This window comes from Diceros bicornis, chromosome 27, assembly GCF_020826845.1.
Source record: "Diceros bicornis minor isolate mBicDic1 chromosome 27, mDicBic1.mat.cur, whole genome shotgun sequence".
In the NCBI taxonomy this organism is placed as follows: domain Eukaryota; kingdom Metazoa; phylum Chordata; class Mammalia; order Perissodactyla; family Rhinocerotidae; genus Diceros; species Diceros bicornis.
In genome coordinates, this window is record NC_080766.1 from 17,029,899 (window position 1) to 17,051,175 (window position 21,277).

At 38.4% G+C, this 21,277-nt stretch overlaps 1 protein-coding gene across 1 annotated transcript in view; it reads right to left on the bottom strand.

Moving 5' to 3' along the window:
- SAMSN1 (SAM domain, SH3 domain and nuclear localization signals 1) overlaps positions 1 to 20,470 on the bottom strand; it is a 135,263-nt gene extending 114,793 nt beyond the window's left edge. Inside the window, exon 1 of the mRNA XM_058570703.1 lies at positions 19,898 to 20,470. Coding sequence (XP_058426686.1) covers positions 19,898 to 20,014 — 117 coding nt within the window. The 5' untranslated portion in view covers positions 20,015 to 20,470. The remainder of the gene's footprint in view (positions 1 to 19,897) is intronic.
- Positions 20,471 to 21,277: the final 807 nt, after the last annotated feature.

A 21,277-nucleotide genomic window follows, 5' to 3' on the forward strand; every position in this document is an offset into this window, starting at 1 on the left:
ATGGCAGAACACTCACGTACTACCAAGCACAGTTCTAAATGCTTTTATGTAGTAATTCATTAAATCTTTACAGCAATCCTGTGAGGTTGATACTATTACAATTATCCTCAATTTACAGATAAGTACACTGAGGCACAGAGCAGTCAATATTCTTGCCTAAGTTCACTTAACTAGTAAGTGGTAAAACTGATTTTATGGTAAAGATTTTATGCCTAATGTCTTAACTAGTACACAATACTACTTCTATACTTGACTGCACAGATATGGAATCCATCTGTTATCTAGATCAGAGATCTTACAAATGAGTACTATTTTCCAGAAGGGAGAGTGGCTTCAAAAATGCAAAGAAAATGTACTACTATATGCCATTACTAATCAAACAACTCAGAGAGCATGCCCTTATCAAAGCATTAATACTAATAATTTAGTATTATTTGAAGACAAGTGCAGAGACAGCACACTGATGTGTTTTAAAGGCATGAATCATTTTGTGGATGCCATCATTATCATCAAAGAATGCCCAGTACTTTATGATAGCACATTTAATTAAAAGTGGGCATTCAGGAAGCACTGAATTTAGAGGACAGTCTGCACATTGGAGGCCCCCTGGTACATTACTGTAATAATGTTATGGTTCTCAGGGACAACAGATTTCATCCCCCCGTGAGAGTGCAACAAAGCAGCAGCAGCAGCGTCAGCTCATCTTGATGGGAAAAGCAGACATTCTTGCCAGCCTGTCCAGCTCTTGTCAAAGAGTAACGACTCTATACAGCTAATGAATTCTGATGTCCCCAAGAGAAGCAGGTGGTGTATGGCATCCCCACATGGCCCGGCATCTCAGGGCAGAATATATTGCTTGTAGTGCATGGAGAATGCACAGGCACCGTACCTAATCCGTCAGGGACAGAGCTGGTGAATTGCGTAGGACTTTGCCATTCATCCACTGGTGGGCTAAGTGAGCTTTCTATCAATCCTGAACTAACAAACTCCTCTCACAGCACTATAAATATCCAGGGCAGCAAAACAGGTTACCTAGGGGATGGTTATTTGCATTATAAAAGATTCTTTCTTTTCAAAAAGATTCCCTTCCAGATTTCTTGAAATAGAGAGCTTTCTTAAGTATCCTTAAATGTGTTGTGATTTATGAAATTATATTTACATAAGGTTTTACAAACAGGAAGGACAACTAATGTTTATTAAATTTCCTGTTTCCTGCCACGTATAACATTATCTTATATAATCCTCATAGCCACAAATGGAACAAGAGCGAGCCAAACAAACTTGCAAGAAGTGGGATAGGGAAAAGAAGTGTCATGGGTAAAAATACCAAACTCCATCCTTACAACGGAAAAACACTGAACTGGCACTCCAGAACCTGGCTTGCTTTCCCAAGTCTGCCACTAAACTGAGCAAGATCCAAGAACCCTCTTGGAACCTCAGTCTCTACATCTATAGAATGAAAATTGGGAAACAAGAACTTTAAAATCTCTTCCAGTAGAAACAATCCATGGGTCCTTACCTACAATATTTCAATCCAAAGTCAATAGGGATGACAAAAGCTTTTAAGAGAAAATTAAAGTGGGAATGGGCTTTTGCTTTACAGCTTTTTGTTTAAAACATGATTAAAGAGATAACCATGGCTTTCATTAGATTCAATTAGTAATTGTTTCATAAGCCTAGGAAATAAAAAAGAGAATAGGGCATAATTAACCTTAAACTATTGATTCCGTTTTATTTTAACATAAGTCTCTATTTACGAGAGGAAACTAATTAAAACCAGCAGACAGTGTTCACATATGAATTGGTGGCAGAAGAACAGCTGTATGTGATCATAGATATAATGGGTAAAAAAATAAAAATGAAAGAAAAGTGCAGTCATTTTAATGAAGGCAATCTATGTTTTATATGTCAGCTTGTTATGAGTCATTTTACAATCTAGAAATTGAGAAAAGGATTACATGCTCTGTTTTGACACCGACTCCTCTTGTTCATAGTTTGATGAAGACCTAGCTGATGGGATGCTGTTGTTAATCTCATTTTCTTCCTTTAGTGTCTGTGTTATTAATAGCTATGTCAATGCTGATGCTAATATGGAGACAGAACAAAAAACTCCCAACTTTACGAGTTTGGAGGCAAGTAAGAAATGCAGTTGAGTGGTTAGAATACCAACCTGGGAGTCACCTACCTTGACTTTTCCATTACTCACCTATTCTAAGATGACATGTCACGTTTCAATGTGTCCATTTATCCATTTACAAGACACGTGGCTCTAACAGCTTTTTAAGGCCTTTTGTGAAAGATTCTAGGACAGGGTGCAATGACAATGTCTTAACCACCCCCTTTTCACCATTTTTAACTCTAGTTCTTCCTTTTCAAGCCCAGCTTAAATCTCACCTTCTCCATGGAACTTGTACCATTAAACCACAAACCACAGTTATACTCTTAGAGATAACACCTATTATTGATCATCTACTTTGTGCCAGCCACTGTGCTAATAATGTTAATTACATTGTCACTTCTTATTCTCAAATGATGAATAAGAATAACAAACATTTTCCTCATTTTATAGGAGAAGAAACAGGGCTTGAAGAGTTTAAGGAACTTGTCCAAGATCCCAGAGCTGGTAAATCTCAAAGCTGGAATTTCTATGATGTTTATTTGACCCCCAAATTTTGTGCTCCCAACTACTAGATTATATTATTTTTTGAAATTATTTCCGAGAATTCTTATAGCAATTGGGCTTGATCCTTAAAATACAGCATTTAAGTCCATAGTTACCGATGTGACTCTCTTGATATTCTGGGTATCTATAGTTCTTGCTGTAGTTGACGTCTGTCATTCACTGACCCTAAAATCAATGTGTAGAAGAAGCAGGAAGAGGAAGAAGGGAGAAAGAGAAGGAGAAAGGAAGGAGAGAAGGAAGGGAGGGAGGGAGGGAGGAAAGAAAGGAGATATCCCTTGTTACTAGAATAGGATGTGTGGTTTAGGTTCTATCCTATCCATCACATGCACCAACTTAAGACATTGATACACAACTGACTTACATGGGGGAGAAGACAAGCTGTGGGCATCCATTTTTAATTCAACAAATCTCCGCAGAGACAGTGTGGTTCTGGAGCCTGCCGCTGTGATGACGGCTTCTTGATTTGGCCACTTCCTGATTGTGGCAGAGGCAGCAGCTCTCTTGGGTGGCAAGTTTTGTAGTGTGCTTCTCAGAGTAATTCCTGCAAACTCAGCTGGAGTCTTCAGCCTTCCAACAATTCTGAGCTCTCTTTAACCTGTAATATATTCCTTTCTGCTGAAATTAGCTAGCACGGATTTGGTTATCTGCTAATAACCCTGATTAATAACTTGCAAGATAAATTTTAGTTCCTATATTAGTTATCTACTGTTGTGTGATAAATTACCATAAATAAATAGCCATTTAAATGTAATGGCTTAAACAATACACATTTGTTATCTCACAGTTTCTGTGGGTCAATAATGCAGGCATGACTTAGATGGGTCCTCTGTTTCATGGTCTCTCACAGGGTTGCAGTCAAGTTGTTGCTCAAAGTTCTGAGGTCTCATCCAAAGGCTTAGCTGGGGAAAGGATCCTTTTCCAAGCTCATTCAGTGATTGCTGGCAGCATTCAGTTGTTTTTTCTCCTTTAAATATATTTATACAACTAAGTATATATACTTCTTTTGTTTCTGGCGTCTATCTTTCTGTATTGTGTGGGTGTTTTTGAGGTCACATTGCTCTATAACATTATACAAATTTCAGGTGTACATCATTATATTTTGACTTCTGTATGGACTGCGTGTTCACCACCAAAAGTTTAGTTTCCATCTGTTGCCATACACATATGCCCCTTTACCTGTTTCACCCTCCCCGTGCCCCTTTCCCCTCTGGTAACCAGCAATCTATTCTCTGTATCTATGTGTTTTTTTGTTTATCTTCCACTTATGAGTGAAGTCATACTGTAATTGTTTTTCTCCATCTGAACTTTGCTCATTTAGCATAACACCGTCAAGGTCCATCCATGTTATCACAAATAGCATGATTTTGTCTTTTTTATGGCTGAGTAGTATTCCATTGAATATCTATACCACATCTTCTTTATCCATTCATCTGTTGATGGGCACTTAGGTTGCTTCCTAGTCTTGGCTATTGTGAATAAGGCAGCATTCAGTTTTTCTGAGGGCTATTGAAATGAAGGCCTCAGTTCCTTGCTGGCTGTAGGCTAAATGCAGCTCTTAGTTCCTTGCCACATGAGCCTCTTCTGGATGGGAACTTGTTTCATCATAATATGCAAACCAAGAAGGCAATGGAGAGAATCTGTTGGCAAGACAGAAGTCATAGTCTTTTGTAACCTAATCATGGAATTAACTTCCCATCACCTTTGCCAAATTCTATTGTAATCAAGTCACACACAAAGGTGAGGATTGCACAAGGACATAAATACCAAAAGGCAAATGTGATGGTTAATTTTATGTGTCAACTTGGCTAGGTCGCAGTACCCAAATATTTGGTCAAACACTAGTTTAGAGGTCACCGTGAAGTGTATTTTTTAGATGAGATTAACGTTTAAATCAGTAGACTTTGAGTAAAGCAGATTACCCTCCACAATATGGGTGGGCCTATTTTAATCAGTTGAAGGTCTTAAGACAAAAAGACTGTAGCCCCAAAGAAGAGGGAATTCTGTCTCTAGACTACCTTTGGATGCTATCTACAACATCAACTCTTCCCTGGGTCTCCAGCCTGCTGGCCTGCTCTCCAAATTTCAGACTTGCCAGCCTTCATAATCGCATGAGCCAATTCCTTAAAATAAATTTATCTCTCTATATATCCACATCCTATTAGTTCTGTTTCTCTAGAGAACTCTAACTAATACAGCTGGGTTCATTAGAGGCCATCTTGGAAGTCTGTCTTCTACAGTTCCAAAAGGAAAATAATAATGTGTTATGTTAGACAACACTCTTCATTCCAAAATAACTTAAATCGTATTCATGGAACCATTTTAGAGCAGCAACAGGCCTTAGAGTCCATCTAGTCTAACCTTGTTATCTTACAGAAGTGGAAACTGAGATCCGGATAGTGCAATGACTTAGCACTATTTAGGAACAAAGCCAGGGTAAGAACTCAGTTTTCTCTCTTAATAATCTTACCATTGCCTCATGAATGATCCTAAGTTGAAAGGTGAGAGTCGCACTGGTGGCTTGAAGACTGACTATAGTGAAGGAAAATCTTCATGGGCAAATGACCTACTGGTCAGCAAGGTTGCTCTTCTCCTGAGTTGCTCTTCCTATGGTGGGTAATGATTTTGTGCTGGTGCCTCCTCAGCCTCCAACCCACATTCCTTAATGATCAATGGTGCGCATAGCCAAGACGGCAGGCTGGGGTCATGGGTGCTGCCAGTGGCTATGGAACACAGAAAAAATAACTGGCCATAAGGGGATTAAACCCCTGCCCTTGGCCTCATTAGTGCTGAGCTCTAACCAACCATTAGACATGCATCGTATCACTTGTCTTTAAAACTATGTTTGAATCTGCTATATTATTCTCTCATTAACATTGGGTAGCTGAGAACAATTTAATTGATTTCTCCAGTGCTTTTTATCAATGCAGAATGTTGATAAGTGAGTGTATAAAAAAATTAAACTTGCATTTTAAAAAATATTTAAGTTAAAATAGACAAAAAAACCCACTCTGAAACATGAATGAGGCAAACAAGAGCCCCTGTGATAGATTTTCTTGTTTACTGCTGTCTGCACATGGTGGGAAATCTAGGGCTGAATCGTCAAACATTGCACTCAACTTGGGTGTTCATGATTCAAGGCAATTTGTGGAGATTAAAATGTTGGGTTTTCTAACGCACATCAACAATAAATCCTGTTGCTGCTTCTTATCCAGCCTGGTAAAAATCAACACTTTTAGGTAAGAAGTGTTGATTACAAATTATTTTGAGCAGTTTTAAAACGACATCCAAGCTTGAGGGAGAGTTTCACTTAAAGTCATTTCATCAAGGATATTAAACTAAAGGATCATTCTGCTCTGGTGTGCTGGGTTGCAGAAGGAAGGAAAATGAACGTTAACATGCATTATGCCAGGTGCTTAACGTGTGTTATAACATTTGATCCTCACCACAAAGCAGAAGACAGATATTTTTATCCGTATTCTATTGCTCAGAAAACTTAGGGTCAGAGACATTCAAGAACATTCTCAAGGACACATAGTTCTTAGCCGCCTGGGGAGCAGGAATAAAACTCAAGTCTATTAACTGTATTGCCCCCTCCAAGTTCTCTCTGCTATGTCCCCTACATCAGATTATATTTAGCATATATAGTTGTGAGGTCAGATTCTTTATCCTCCTATCTTCCCCTCCTCTTCGCTTCTCATCTCCCAAAGCACACTCTCCCAGTCATCCCTCTCCTCCTGTCTGTAACTCTTGTGTACACACACACATGCCTACCACACACACACACACACTTGCGGCAGAGAGGCCAAAAAATAAGATTAGTAGTTGAGAAGCCAGAACTCTAGCCTTGATTCCACCTGTCTCTTCAGACAAGTCACGCATCGCAGCTTCCTCACTGGTTAACACACCTATTCCCTATGGTCTCATCTCTTTCTAAAAGAACAAAACTAAGTGTTTATCACCACGTATTTTTGTACTTTAATGTTTATACTTCCCTGAGAGAAGTGGGGTATGATATTATCTGCTTACTTGCATGCCTCAATACCACCAGCAATTTCAAGCCTCTCATCCTATACTGTCCAATATGGAAGCCATTACTAGCCTCATGTGGCTATTGAGCAATTGATATACGGCTAGTGTGACTAAGGAACTAAATTTTACTTCAGTTTAATTTAAAAACTGAAATTAAATTTAATTTTAAAACTGGGTAAAAAATACACAATTTTTATTGTTTCACTAGGACTGGATTTCACCCTAACCATTGAACTTTAGCATCTGAATTGAGATGTTTGAAATACACACCAAAAAGTTTCAAAGTTTTAGTTTAAAAAGAATATAATATAACTCATTTTTTATATTAACTATATGTTGATATGATAATATTTGGATGCATTGGCTTAAATACAATATATCACTAAAATTAATTTCACCTGTTTCTCTTTAAAAATTGTTATTGTGGGCTGGCCCCGTGGCGTAGCAGTTAAGTGTGTGTGCTCCGCTGCTGGCGGCCCGGGTTCAGATCCTGGGCACGCACCGATGCACTGCATGTCAGGCCATGCTGTGGCAGCATCCCACACAAAGTGGAGGAAGATCAGCACGGATGTTAGCTCAGGGCCGGTCTTCCACAGCAAAGGAAAAAAAAAGAGGAGGATTGTCATGGATGTTAGCTCAGGGCTGGTCTTCCTCACAAAAAATAAATAAATAAATAAATAAATAAATAATGTTATTGTGACTACTAGAAAATCTCAGATTACACCTGTGGATTGCCTTCTATTTCTACTGGTCAGGGCAACTCTAACCCCTTCTTACTGATGTCATAGGTCCAGACTGGATACCTGTGTTTTCAGGTGATCTCGAGTGCAGTTGCTGTTGAGAATGACTGCTGGAAGTTGTAGCAAAGTCTTTTTACAGCAACTCTTTAGCTTGTGATTTATTTTCTAATATAATAATATTAGATAGTCTTGCATTTTGTGGGCTTTTTTTTTTTTTGTCATTTCTCTCCATCTCAACTGGAAAAAATCGTCTTAATTTATCATCACTTTATAAGATCCAAATATTACAGAAGAGTTGTTATATCTAACTCGCTTTAAATGTTAGCATAGGAGGAGGAAGTCAAGATGGAGGCGTAGGCAGACTCTAAACTCACCTTCTCCCGCGGACGCAGCCAATTTACAACTACTCGTGGAAAAATTACCCCTGAGACAGAACTGAAAACTGGATAAGAGGAACTCCTGCAACAACGGACAATCCTAACTGAGGTAGAAGAGGCAGAGACTCCCTTCTGGAGAGGAAAAACGCCGCCTTCACAAGCCTCAGCGCCTCACGGCCGCCCGGGAGCAGCACACAGGTACGCAGCCTCCCTGGAGGCGCAGGGCCCAGAGCCAGGGAGCGCCCCTGCTGTGGGCATTTTGTGGACCCAGCACAATCCAGACGAGTGGCATAATATCTGACTTTGCCTGCTACTAAAACATTGGGGAGTACCCCCAGAAAACCCGGTTCACAAAGAAATTAAAACCGGCTCTTAAAGGGCCCACGCACAAACTCACCCGTTTCAGAAAGCAACCTAAAATCACCAGAAAGAAAGGTGCACAGTGCTGTGGTGAAAAGAGACTCACCTAATAGGCCCCGAGTGCATCTCGGTGAGAGGCGAGACCTCTCCAGGGACAGGGACATTGGCGGCGGTCATTGTTGTGGCCCGGTGTGGGCGTGCTGACACAGATGCCATTGGAGTTGTCCCTAAGGCCTGCTAGCCCAGGTCTGCCCCACCCGCTAGAGCACCGATTTAATCCAGCTCAGCCAGGGAAGGCAGCCCACCCTAGAGACTGGCTCCACCCAACAACAAGCCCTCAGGCAACTTGTGGGCCTGCATAGATTGGTGACTGGATTCTCTGCAGCCTGGCAACTGAGCCCACTTCAGCAGGGCAGGATGTGCACAAGGAGCAGGTGGAGAGTGTGGGGCGGTGGTGGAGTGTGTGGGGCTCCCGCCGTGGAGAGACTGCATGCATCCGCTTCGGGAGGTCAGGGCACGCACACGGGGCAGGACTGTGTTGACTGTGTGTGTGGACCTGTGGGTGGCAGGGCTTGTCAGCTGCAGAAGACTTGTGCTTCTCAAAGACTCACATATGGGGTTTGCCCCACCTTCCAAAGCCTGAAACAATTGGGTGCTCCTGTGCCTGAGGCCAGCCCCACACAGCTGCAATCCTCAGAGAGCTGACAAGAGACATAAAGGCTGGAGGCTTATAGCAATTGTAAGGCCCTGAGCCTAACAACCTGCCACGCTGGGGGCCTACTCACTTAAAAGAAATACTGCAACACAAATGTGGTATCAGAACTTGCAGCCAACTGTGCTGGGGCTCCCTACACATGATAAAGAGACTGAAGGGCCCACAACAACTACAAGCAGCTGAGCATTACAACAGCTGGCCAGGAGCATAACTCGGCCTCCCTGGGCGCCTACAGGGAGAGCAAACAGGCCACAACGGAAGGACACACATAGAACACATAAGGGTCACCCTTGGAACATTCAGAACTGAGGGAAGCACACTGCAGGCCTCCTAAGCCATCACTTGCATAAGGTCACCTATCCAAGAGCAGGAGACGTACCTGACCTACCTAATACATAGACACAAGCACAGGGAAAGAGGCAAAATGAGGAGGCAAAGGAATACATTCCAAGTAAGGAAACAGGACAAAACCCCAGAAAAGGAACTAAGTGAAACAGAAATGAGCAACCTACCTGAAAGAGAGTTCAAACAAGGAGTGTTAAGGATGCTCACTGATCTGGGCAGAAGAATAGATGAACTCAGTGAGAATGTCAACAAAGAAATGGAAGATATAAAAAAGAAACAATCAGAAATGAAGAATACAATACTGGAAATGAAAAATTCACTAGAGAGACTCAAAAGCAGAGTAGAGGATACAGAAGAACGGATCTGCGAGCTGGACGAAAGACTAGAAGAAATTACCCAAGCTGAACAGGTAAAAGAGAAAAGAATTAAAAAGAGTGAGGACAGTCTAAGGGACCTCTGGGACAACATCAAGCCCACTAACATCCATGTTATAGGTGTCCCGGAAGGAGAAGAGCGAGACAAAGGGGCAGAGAATCTATTTCAAGAAATAATAGATGAAAACTTCCCTAACCTAAAGAAGGAAACAGACATCCAGGTACAAGAAGCACAGAGAGCCCCAAACAAGATAAACTCAAAGAGGCCCACACCAAGACACATCATAATCAAAATGTCCAGAATTAAAGAGAGAATCCTAAAAGCCACAAGAGAAAGTCAAGGTACATACAAAGGAAACCCCATAAGGCTATCAGCTGACTTCTCAGCAGAAACCTTACAGGCTAGAAGAGAGTGGCATGATATAGTTAAAGTGCTAAAAGGAAAAAACTTACAGCCAAGACTACTCTACCCAGCAAGGTTATCATTCAAAATGGAAGGAGAGATCAAAAATTTCCCAGACAAGCAAAAATTAAAGGAGTTCATCAACAAGAAACCAGTGCTATAAGAAATGTTAAAGGGACTGATTTAAGGGAAAAAGAGAAGACCACAAATAGGAAAAATTATCTATTACCATGATAAGAATGTAATGGATACAAATACACAAAAAAGAGGTTAGATATGATATCAAAAACATAAAAGGAGGAAGGAGGGGAGTTAAAGTGTGGAGCTTTCAGAGAGAGGTCAAACTAAAGAGACCATCAATTCTGTATAGAAGAAGAAAGGAACAGAGAAGGACTACTAAAACACTGAGAAAATAAAAAAAGTTAAAAAATGACGGTAAGTACATACTTATCAATAGCTACTTTAAACGTCAATGGACTAAATGCTCCAATTAAAAGGCATAGGGTGGCTGAATGGATAAAAAAACAAGACCCATATAGATGCTGCATACAAGAGACACACTTCAGACCTAAAGACATTTACAAACTGGAAGTGAAGGGATGGAAAAAGATACTCCACGCAAATGGCAATGAAAAGAAAGCTGGGGTAGCAGTACTCATATCAGACAAAATAGACTTTAAAACAAAAACTGTAAAAAGAGACAAAGAAGGGCATGACATAATGATCAAGGGAACAATCCAACAAGAGGATATAACACTTGTAAATATCTACGCACACAGTGTAGGTGCACCTAAATATATCAAGCAATTATTAACAGACATAACAACAGAAATAGACAGTAACACAATAATAGTAGGGGACTTTAACACTCCACTTACACCAACAGATAGATCATCCAAACAGAAGATCAATAAGGAAACATTGGCCTTAAATGATACACTAGAACAGATGGACCTAGTAGCTATATACAGAGCATTCCATCCAAAAACTGAAGACTACACGTTCTTTTCAAATGCACATGGAACATTCTCCAGGATTGATCACATATTAGGCCACAAAACAAGTCTCCATAAATTTAAGAAGACTGAAATAATACCAAGCATCTTTTCTGACCACAACGGTATGAAACTGGAAATCAACTATAGGAAGAAAATCAGAAAAGCCACAAATACATGGAGATTAAACAAAATGCTACTGAACAATGACTGGGTCAACGAAGAAATCAAAGAAAAATCAAAAAATATCTGGAGACAAATGAAAATGAAAATACGACATGCCAGAATGTATGGGATACAGCAAAAGCGGTTCTGAGAGTGAAGTTTATAGCAATACAGGCCTATCCTAACAAACAAGAAAAATCTCAAATAAACAATCTAACAATGCACCTAAAGGAACTGGAAAAAGAAGAACAAACAAAGCCCAAAATCAGTAGAAGAAGGGAAATAATAAAAATCAGAGCAGAAATAAATGAAATAGAGACCAAAAAAACAATAGAAAAAATTAATAAAACCAAGAGCTGGTTCTTTGAAAAGATAAACAAAATTGACAAACCTTTAGCTAGACTCACCAATAAAAAAAGAGAGAAGGCACAAATAAGTAAAATCAGAAATGAAAAAGGAGAAATTACAACAGACACCTCAGAAATACAAAAGATTATAAGAGAATACTATGAAAAGCTATATGCCAACCAATTTGACAATCTGGAAGAAATGGATAAATTCTTAGAATCACACAACCTTGCAAAACTGGATCAAGAAGAAGTAGAGAATTTGAATAGACCAATCACCTGTAAGGAGATCGAAACAGTAATGAAAAACCTCCCCAAAAATAAAAGTCCAGGACCAGACGGCTTCCCTGGTGAATTCTACCAAACATTCCAAGAAGACTTAATACCTATTCTTCTCAAACTCTTCCAAAAAATTGAGGAGGGGGGAAGCTCCCTAACTCATTCTACGAAGCCGACATTACCCTGATACCAAAACCAGACACGGACAACACAAAAAAAGAAAATTATAGGCCAATATCACTGATGAACATCGATGCAAAAATCCTCAACAAAATACTAGCAAATCGCATACAACAATACATTAAAAAGATTATATACCATGATCAAGTGGGATTTATTCCAGGTATGCAGGGATGGTTTAACATTCGCAAATCAATCAACGTGATACACCACATTAATAAAATGAAGAATAAAAATCACATGATCATCTCCATAGATGCAGAGAAAGCATTTGACAAGATACAGCATCCATTTATGATAAAAACTCTGAATAAAATGGGTATAGAAGGAAAGTACCTCAACATAATAAACGCCATATATGAGAAACCCACAGCTAATATCATCCTCAATGGTGAAAAACTGAAAGCTATCCCTCTAAGAACAGGAACCAGACAAGGATGTCCACTGTCACCACTCCTATTTAACATAGTACTGGAAGTCCTAGCCAGAGCAATCAGGCAAGAGAAAGAAATAAAAGGGATCCAAATTGGACAGGAAGAAGTGAAACTGTCACTATTTGCAGATGACATGATTTTATATATAGAAAACCCTAAAGAATCCACCAGAAAACTTTTAGAAGTAATAAACGAATATGGTAAAGTTGCAAGAGACAAAATCAACATACAAAAATCAGTTGCATTTCTATACACTAACAATGAAGTAGCAGAAAGAGAAATTAAGAATACCATCCCATTTACAATTGCAACAAAACGAATAAAATACTTAGGAATAAACTTAACCAAAGAGGTGAAAGAGCTGTACATGGAAAACTATAAAACATTTCTGAAAGAAATTGAAGAAGACACAAAGAAATGGAAAGATATTCCGTGCTCTTGGATTGGAAGAATTAACATAGTTAAGATGTCCATACTTCCTAAAGCCATCTATAGATTCAATGCAATCCCTATCAAAGTTCCAACAACATTTTTCACAGAAATAGAACAAAGAATCCTAAAATTTATCTGGAACAACAAAAGACCCCGAATAGCTAAAGGAATCCTGAGAAAAAAGAACAAAGCTGGAGGTATCACACTCCCTGATTTCAAAATATACTACAAAGCTATAGTAACCAAAACAGCATGGTACTGGCACAAAAACAGACACACAGATCAATGGAATAGAATGAAAGCCCAGAAACAAACCCACACATCTATGGACAGCTAATCTTTGACAAAGGAGCCAAGAACATACAATGGGGAAAAGAAAGCCTCTTCAACAAATGGTGTTGGGAAAACTGGACAGCCACATGCAAAAAAATGAAAGTAGACCCTTACCTTACACCATACACAAAAATTAACTCGAAATGGATTAAAGACTTGAATGTAAGAACTGAAACTATGAAACTTCTAGAAGAAAACATAGGCATTATGCTCTTCGACATCGGTCTTAGCAACATATTTTCAAGCACCATGTCTGACCAGACAAGAAAAACAATAGAAAAAATAAACAAATGGGACTACATCAAACTAAAAAGCTTCTGCACAGCAAAGGAAACCATCAACAAAACGAAAAGACAACCTAACAATTGGGAGAAGATATTTGCAAACCATACATCTGATAAGGGCTTAATCTCCAAACTATACAAAGAACTGATGCATCTCAACAACAAAAAAACTACCAACCCAATTTAAAAACGGGCAAAAGATCTGAACAGACATTTCTCCAAAGAAGATATACAGATGGCCAACAGGCACATGAAAAGATGTTCAAAATCATTAACTATCAGGGAAATGCAAATCAAAACTACAATGAGATATCACCTCACGCCCGTCAGAATGGCTATAATTAACAAGACAGGAAACAACATGTGTTGGAGAGGATGTGGAGAGAAGGGAACTCTCATACACTGCTGGTGGGAGTGCAAACTGGTGCAGCCACTATGGAAAACAGTATGGAGATTCCTCAAAAAATCAAGGATAGAACTACCATATGATCCAGCTATTCCACTGTTGGGTATTTATCCAAAGAACTTGAAAACACCAATGCATAAAGATACATGCACCCCTGTGTTCATTGCAGCGTTATTCACAATAGCCAAGACTTGGAAGCAACCTAAGTGCCCATCAAGGGACGAATGGATAAAGAAGATGTGGTATATATACACAATGGAATACTACTCAGCCATAAGAAACGATGAAATCCAGCCATTTGTGATAACATGGATGGACATTTCGGGTATTATGCAAAGCGAAATAAGTCAGAGGGAGAAGGTCAAATACCGTATGATTTCCCTCATTAAGTAGTAGATAATAACAACAATAAACAAACACATAGGGACAGAGATTGGATTGGTGGTTACCAGAGGGGACGGGGGAAGGGGGGAGGGCGAAAGGGATAATTCGGCACATGTGTGTGGTGATGGGTTGTAATTAGTATTTGGGTGGTGAACATGATGTAATCTATGCAGAAATAGAAGTATAACGATGTACACCTGAAATTTTTACAATGTTATAAACCAATGGTACTGCAATAAATAAAAAATTTAAAAAAAAATGTTAGCATAAAACTTTGAGCCTAGAGTAAGGATGATACAAATTATTTTCTATAGAGATAAGAGAGCCACCTTCAGAAAGCCAGCCATCCTGCCTGCCCACTGCAGAAGAGATCCAGAGATAAGAAGGCACTGCTTTTAATGTTTTTGTTGTGTTGTGTGTTTTTTTTTTTTTTTTTGAGGATGGTGATCCCAATTATAATAAGGATGAAAAGCCTCTGGGAGGGAAAGGTGGTGCACATAGCAGATTACCACTTAACAACTCTTCACCTTCCTTCTGGTGTGCCTTCCTGTATCAGAGGCCGGAAGGCTAAAAACCACTTTCCACAAGTTCCTTGCAGTCTAGATAACAGAATTTAGGTTTGGCAAAACGTAAGCATCCACATGACATTTGAAAGGTTGGATGTGGGATATCACAATCTAGTAGCCACGTAAAAGAGATGAGTGAAATTCCAGTTAACCTAATATATCTAAAATATACCCATTTCAACAACTAATCAATATAAAAATTATTAATAAGCTGTTTCATACTCTTTTTTTTCACACACAGTCTTTAAAATATGGTATATATTTTACCCTTATGGCCATCTGCATTTGGACTAGCCACTTCTCAAGCACTCAATTGCCACCTGTGTCTGTACGGTGCAGCTCTAGGGTGGGGGTCAGCAAACTTACTCTGTGAAAAGCCAGATAGAAATATTTTAGGATCTATGGGCCACATACAGTTTCTGTGGCATAGTCTTCTTTATTTTTTGCTTTTTTTTTTAAACAAATTTTTTTTAAAATGTAAAAGTTGTTCTCAGCTCATGGGCCATACAAATACAGGCCACCACAGGGTGTAGTTTGCAACCTCAGCTCTGGTGTGACACATTAGCCCTCTCATGGTTCTCTAACTTCTGTCGAAATCCTTCCTGCCTGTGGTAGGAAGAGGAGATTCTCTTCTCTGCAGTCGAATTCGCCTGAACCTATACAGAGGATTGTTCTCCTCATTCTATAGAGGAAGCACTGAGGTCTAGAGAATCTGAGCAACTTTCCCAGGTCAAATAGCCGGTAAGTGGCGGAGCTAGAATGAGAATTCATACCTGCCCAACTCTAAAGCTCATGCTTTTAAACACTGTATCATATAGTCTACATTATTAAGACTTCTTTTAGCTTGTTTAATGAATCTTCACTGATCTACTCATTTAGCTAACAAATATTTATTGACAATATTTGCACAACATATAAATAATATGTGCAAACTATAAATAATAGGAACATTGCCCCTGCCCCACATTTAAGCTCGTTTTTGAAAAGCTCAAATTTCTTATCAATTTAGTTTATGAGATACAAAATGAAGTGGAAAATTGACAATTATTTGCTTACTTTAATCAATATAGATGGCAAACCAGATCATTCAGGATTGATCCCGTTAACCCCAAACTGGCAGAGGTACAAACATTTTATGTTCTCACTCTATTTCTAATTCAAGATTTTGTATTAGCTTCAGACATAATAAAGAGGTACTAAAATAGGTACAGAATCAAGCATTAACAGCCTACATTTTAGCTAATATAATAACGAAGTAGTCACTGCTTAAGCTAGTATGTTAGTATATTTTCTTTCTGCATATTTACTTAGTTACATAATGAATCACTCTGTAAAACTTTTACCCACTATTTTCTGGCAGTAGCCCTCCAAAACTCTCTGGCTTTGCTAATATAATACAAGTGGATCCTTTTTTACAAAACTTAATAAAGTCTCATACTTTAAATCAATTTCTCTTTGGACCAGCTCTCCATTACCAACCCCTATCAGAACTGCTATTAAAATGCAAGCTGGAGGGCGTGCCCGGTGGTGTAGTGGTTAAGTACTTGAGCACCACTTTGGTAGCCCAGGGTTCGCAGGTTCAGATTCCGGGCGCAGACCTACGCACCGCTTGTCGAGCCGTGCTGTGGCGGCGCCCCACATAAACTGGAGTAAGATGGGCACAGATGTTAGCTCACGGCCAATCTTCCTTGGTAAAAAGAGGAGGACTGGCAACAGCTGTTAGCTGAGGGCTAATATTCCTCACCAAAAAAAAAAAAAAAAAAATGCAAGCTGGATATTTCTGATTTAAAATACCAAAATATTTAAACCTCATTTAAAATACCAAAATAAATTTCTTTCCCTTCAACACCTCTTGTACCCTTAATTGTGCAGTTGGTATACACTGAATCATCTCCTTTGGGTTCTCTGGACCATCTTATGTTCATCTATGTAACTCTTCACCTCGCTTAAAACAGTGTTTTCCACAGAGTAAAAATCCTAATAAATATGCATAAATAAAATATCTTTAAGGGAAACCAAGAAGCCTAGGATTCTTCTCTCATTTTGATTTTTCTTTTCAATTCATGTGGCAAACGACATTATTTTTAGTATGGGCTATAATTACCACTGCAACAACTAGAGATGCTGTCAGGTTGGTTCTAATGAGTCTGAGTTTGGGAGCAACTTCTCCTCTCTGGGAAAGTTACAAATACATTTGGATCGAGGACTGAGAGCTTGAGGTATAACTCCATTAACTTTAGGGGTATTTTTATAGGATTTATGGAACATGAATCCAAAAAGACTAATCTTTTTCTGATACTGTTAAGACAGGTCCAAAAATTTTTTTCCTTGAATTAGGAAAAAATTTTAAAAAAAAGGAAGTGAGACTACTAGGAGGGAAAAAGCATTCATTCTTCAGAGGCTTAGAGAAAGTCAGGAAAGTTCTAAACCACTAAATTTCATTATTAAAAGACTAACTTTAGTTGAGCCAAGCTGTGGAATCACTTTCATTAGGAATAAAATAAGTATCAATGATAATTTGATAGGATCTGCATAATTCAGCAATTAAATAGTGGAATCAATGGTTGAACTAGTTGCCTTTCAGTGTGTGTATATATATATACACATATACACACACACATTTATGGTTGCATATGTGCATATATTTTTAAATTAAATACTGAGAAATACATTCCATATACATTGTGGGAGATCAAAATTGGCCACCCTGAAATATATCTCTTTACCTTGATTATTTTCCCTGAAAGGAACTTTAACCTTCCCCAATTTACGCCTAAAAGTGACAGACTGGCAGGGTCCTCGCTAAGCCCATTCTTTTCAAAGTTCTGTTACCAAATATTTACATTTGTAAAGGTATCTCCCTCTGTGTACTGGGAAGAGGGGGGGATGGCCTTATCTATAGAAACTCTTACCAGTACGGAAGGAGAGGACTTAAATCTACGTACTCTTGATAACTATAATTTCTGTCCCTCCAGCCACATTCTCTATAGGTGGCCCTGCAAAGAATTGTCTAACAAACATTTACATTTCCCTCTCCATGTGAATTGTCTTCCTCCCCTCTGAAATCCCAAACCACTACCCCCCAAACATCCTCCTTTGTCTTTAGCTGAAGATAGTATTTAAGATGAGAATCTCTGCCATTTTGTTGAGAAACTCAGTTTCCCTGGTTTCTCCCATGTATACGTGTTATTAAACTTGGTATTATTTTCAGCTGCTAACCTGTCTTTGAATTATTTGGCCAGCCATAAGAACCTTAAGGGAAAGGGCGGAGGGGCATTCTCCCTCTTCCCCAACAACGTGATATACGCATATGTATATATATACGGAGAGAGAGAGCTGTAGAAATTTAAATCATATTTTTATTATTCTCATCTACTTTTGCAGTGTAAGTGAAGTTTGATAAAAATTCTAGTAGACTGGGTAGCCATGAACCTCTCTTTTTCATGCATACTTATTAAACTCACACATTTAAGGAAATATCTTCAGGCTCTTCAGCCTATTCAATTTTTCTTTTTAATTTTAGAGTAAAAATGCTTACAAACATTTCGCAATGTCAACTGACAATCTCCATATAAACAATCTCTCTCCCTCACACATTAATATGTAAAATGTATTGTTGCTTCCTTTTACACATATCTGACAACATCAACATCTTATGGATACTGCAAAGGGTACAGAGTTGAAGGAACAGTTTCCACTGAACTAAAATTTTTTTTGGATTATTTTTACATACTGAGACTTATTATTGAACTTGTTTACTAACTAACATTACACAGCTTTTTAGTTGATCTAAGTTGCTGGGAAACAGAAACCTTCCGTTAAGCTATGTAAATAAGAAGTTTTCAATGTCCCCAGTGAATAAAACAGGTAGGTGTGAAGGTAGGTATAAAATTCAAAGGTACTTTACTGTAATCCTTTCTTCAGAGCAAAAAAGATCTGGGTTTGAATCCTGGGTCATCCTCTTTTTAACTGGGAAAGTTATTTTACCTTTCTCAAAATTTCTAAACCTCTCTAAAGTTATAGTGAAGATCAACACAAATAGTTTCATATAAAACATCACCCCGCACAGTATCTTACAAAAAGGAAGCACTGAATAAATGATAGTTAATATTAATTTTTGTGTTGTTATTGGGGAAAAGTGCAATTATACGGGTAGGAGGTGACATCTAAATCTATTAGCATAGGGAAGTTCTTTATTTGCAGCAGATATAGAATGTTTTGTATTGTCCCAAGTCACAACAGAAGCAAAATAAGTTTATTAATATGGGATTAACTTAAATACAGCATAATTGACTAAGAGAACAGCCAGGGTTGTTAAACAGGAACAGGGCCAATTTTGCACAGTGCAGAGAACTCTATGCCTCTAGTAATTATAAAGATAATTCACAAAAACTATCTGCATTCTGGTAATACTCATGTTTTGTAAGTTGATGGTGTGTGTCCATACATTTAAGAAGCAGCTTGGTAAAGTGGTTAGCACAGACTTTAAAGCAGCCAGTGGTGTGCTGGAGTCAGCACTGGAGATAATGAATAATTAAAAATTCAGGTATTATAAGCCTGTTATTAAACCACTGGTAGCTTGAAATTAACCATGGTAGGAGCATTTACACCATGGCAATTGGCAAATGCTACAAATCCAGGGTTCCCCCACCCACGCTGAAAACCTAGTTTACCAGTAAACTACTGATAAACTACTGATGCAGACATATATATTTAATGGCCAACTTGAACACTTATTGGTTTATAGCCTTTAGCAAGTTATTTTGTCTTTCTCTCCTGCAATTTCCTCATCTAGAAAACCATGTAATGACTTCTTTGTCATAAGGTAGCTTTGAGGATTAAGTGAGTTAACTTATGTAATCACCTAAAACATACTCTATAAATGGTAGTTCACATTAATAAGCCAATATCATGAAAGAGACAAGAATAAATAGAAAATCAAAAATAAAAGTGAAGAAAGAACTTCTGAGTATGGTGGATTTTTGCTGTATTAACAAGTATCATTAAGCAAGTGATTCTAAATACATAATAGAGAAGCAATCCACTCAACTCAAGGTTTCACTCACCATGAAGAGATTGTTGTGGGCTCTTCCACTCCCCTCAAAGGGTGAGAGAACAGTTCTACCAGAGGTGCTTTCCTGGGTAGCTTGTTGCTCTGGGACTGGCTCATATAAGCTGTCCATAGAGCCCTCCTGCAATAAAGAGATTTATGAGCCAAGGAATAACAAAATAACAATTTTCCTTGAAAAGTCTTCTAACCTATCTACCCACCTTTATACAGTACCTTATCTAAATGATCCTGGGCATTGGAATTAAGAGTTTACGGTATGCCAGTTTTCAACAGTGAACAAGACAGTGAAGAAAGAAATTCTCACCACTTATTACAGAGCCCAGAATTCAAACCAGACTCTTAAATGTCGGGGAGCCATGCATAAAAGGGGCAATTTCTCAAGAAGCATGATGAATACATCAAGTTCAAGGTGTTCAATAAAGGCCTATTTGGACACCAGTAAACTGTGCTGGGTGTCAGGTCACAGGTTTTAGCTATACGTATCCCTCTAATCGGTAGTATGTCCTTGTATAAGAAACACAACCTGTTGTACTTCAGCTTCCTCAACTGTAAAGCAGCAATTTCATTCACCTCACAGAGGAACTGTCACGATAAAATGAACACAGCGTATGCTTTGAAACAGCAAAAGTATTTCACAGGTACAATAAAGGCATTAATATTAATGTTTACAATGTTTATATTAATAAATAATATTGTTTATTTGTTTTTATCCTTTTATGGAAGAATGAATTTTAAAGTGTATGAGTTTGCATTTAAAATCATTGTGAACTCTATTATAAATCTTCCTTGTATTTGGGAAGCAAACTTATTAACTGAATTGACTTGTTATATTTTTTCCTTTTGAGACAGAACTGGCCTAGTTATGGCACCATCTGGAAACATTCTTAAGGGAGAGAGGTAAACACTTAGTATACTGAAAATTTCTAGGTGTAGTAACTGGTGCTGCTGATAATGGTGTCATCAATATAAAGGTCTGTTGGATTATGAAAAAGGTTTCTCGCTTGAAACAATGAGTAAAATCTATAGTGTTGCATTGAAAATTTTCTCATCTTTTAATGTATTTTATTAAGATATAAGCAAAATAAAGATTGAATTGTATTCCCATTGTCTACCTTTAGAACTTTCAACCCATATGCTCTGCAGTTTCATATTTTAAGTAACCTCTGCTCCAAACACATGGCAAATTACTGGGAAAATTAAAAAGACCTAAGTCATGTGTGCTCTAAAATACATAAACATGTAGGGAAACCAAACATGTAACAGAAACTGTAACCTTGTAACAGAAACACTAAGTAGTGAGTGAACGGAAGGCTTTGGATCTGTTAAGCACCCATCTACAAACAGGTAGCATTGACCAGATCTTGGGCCTTGTTGG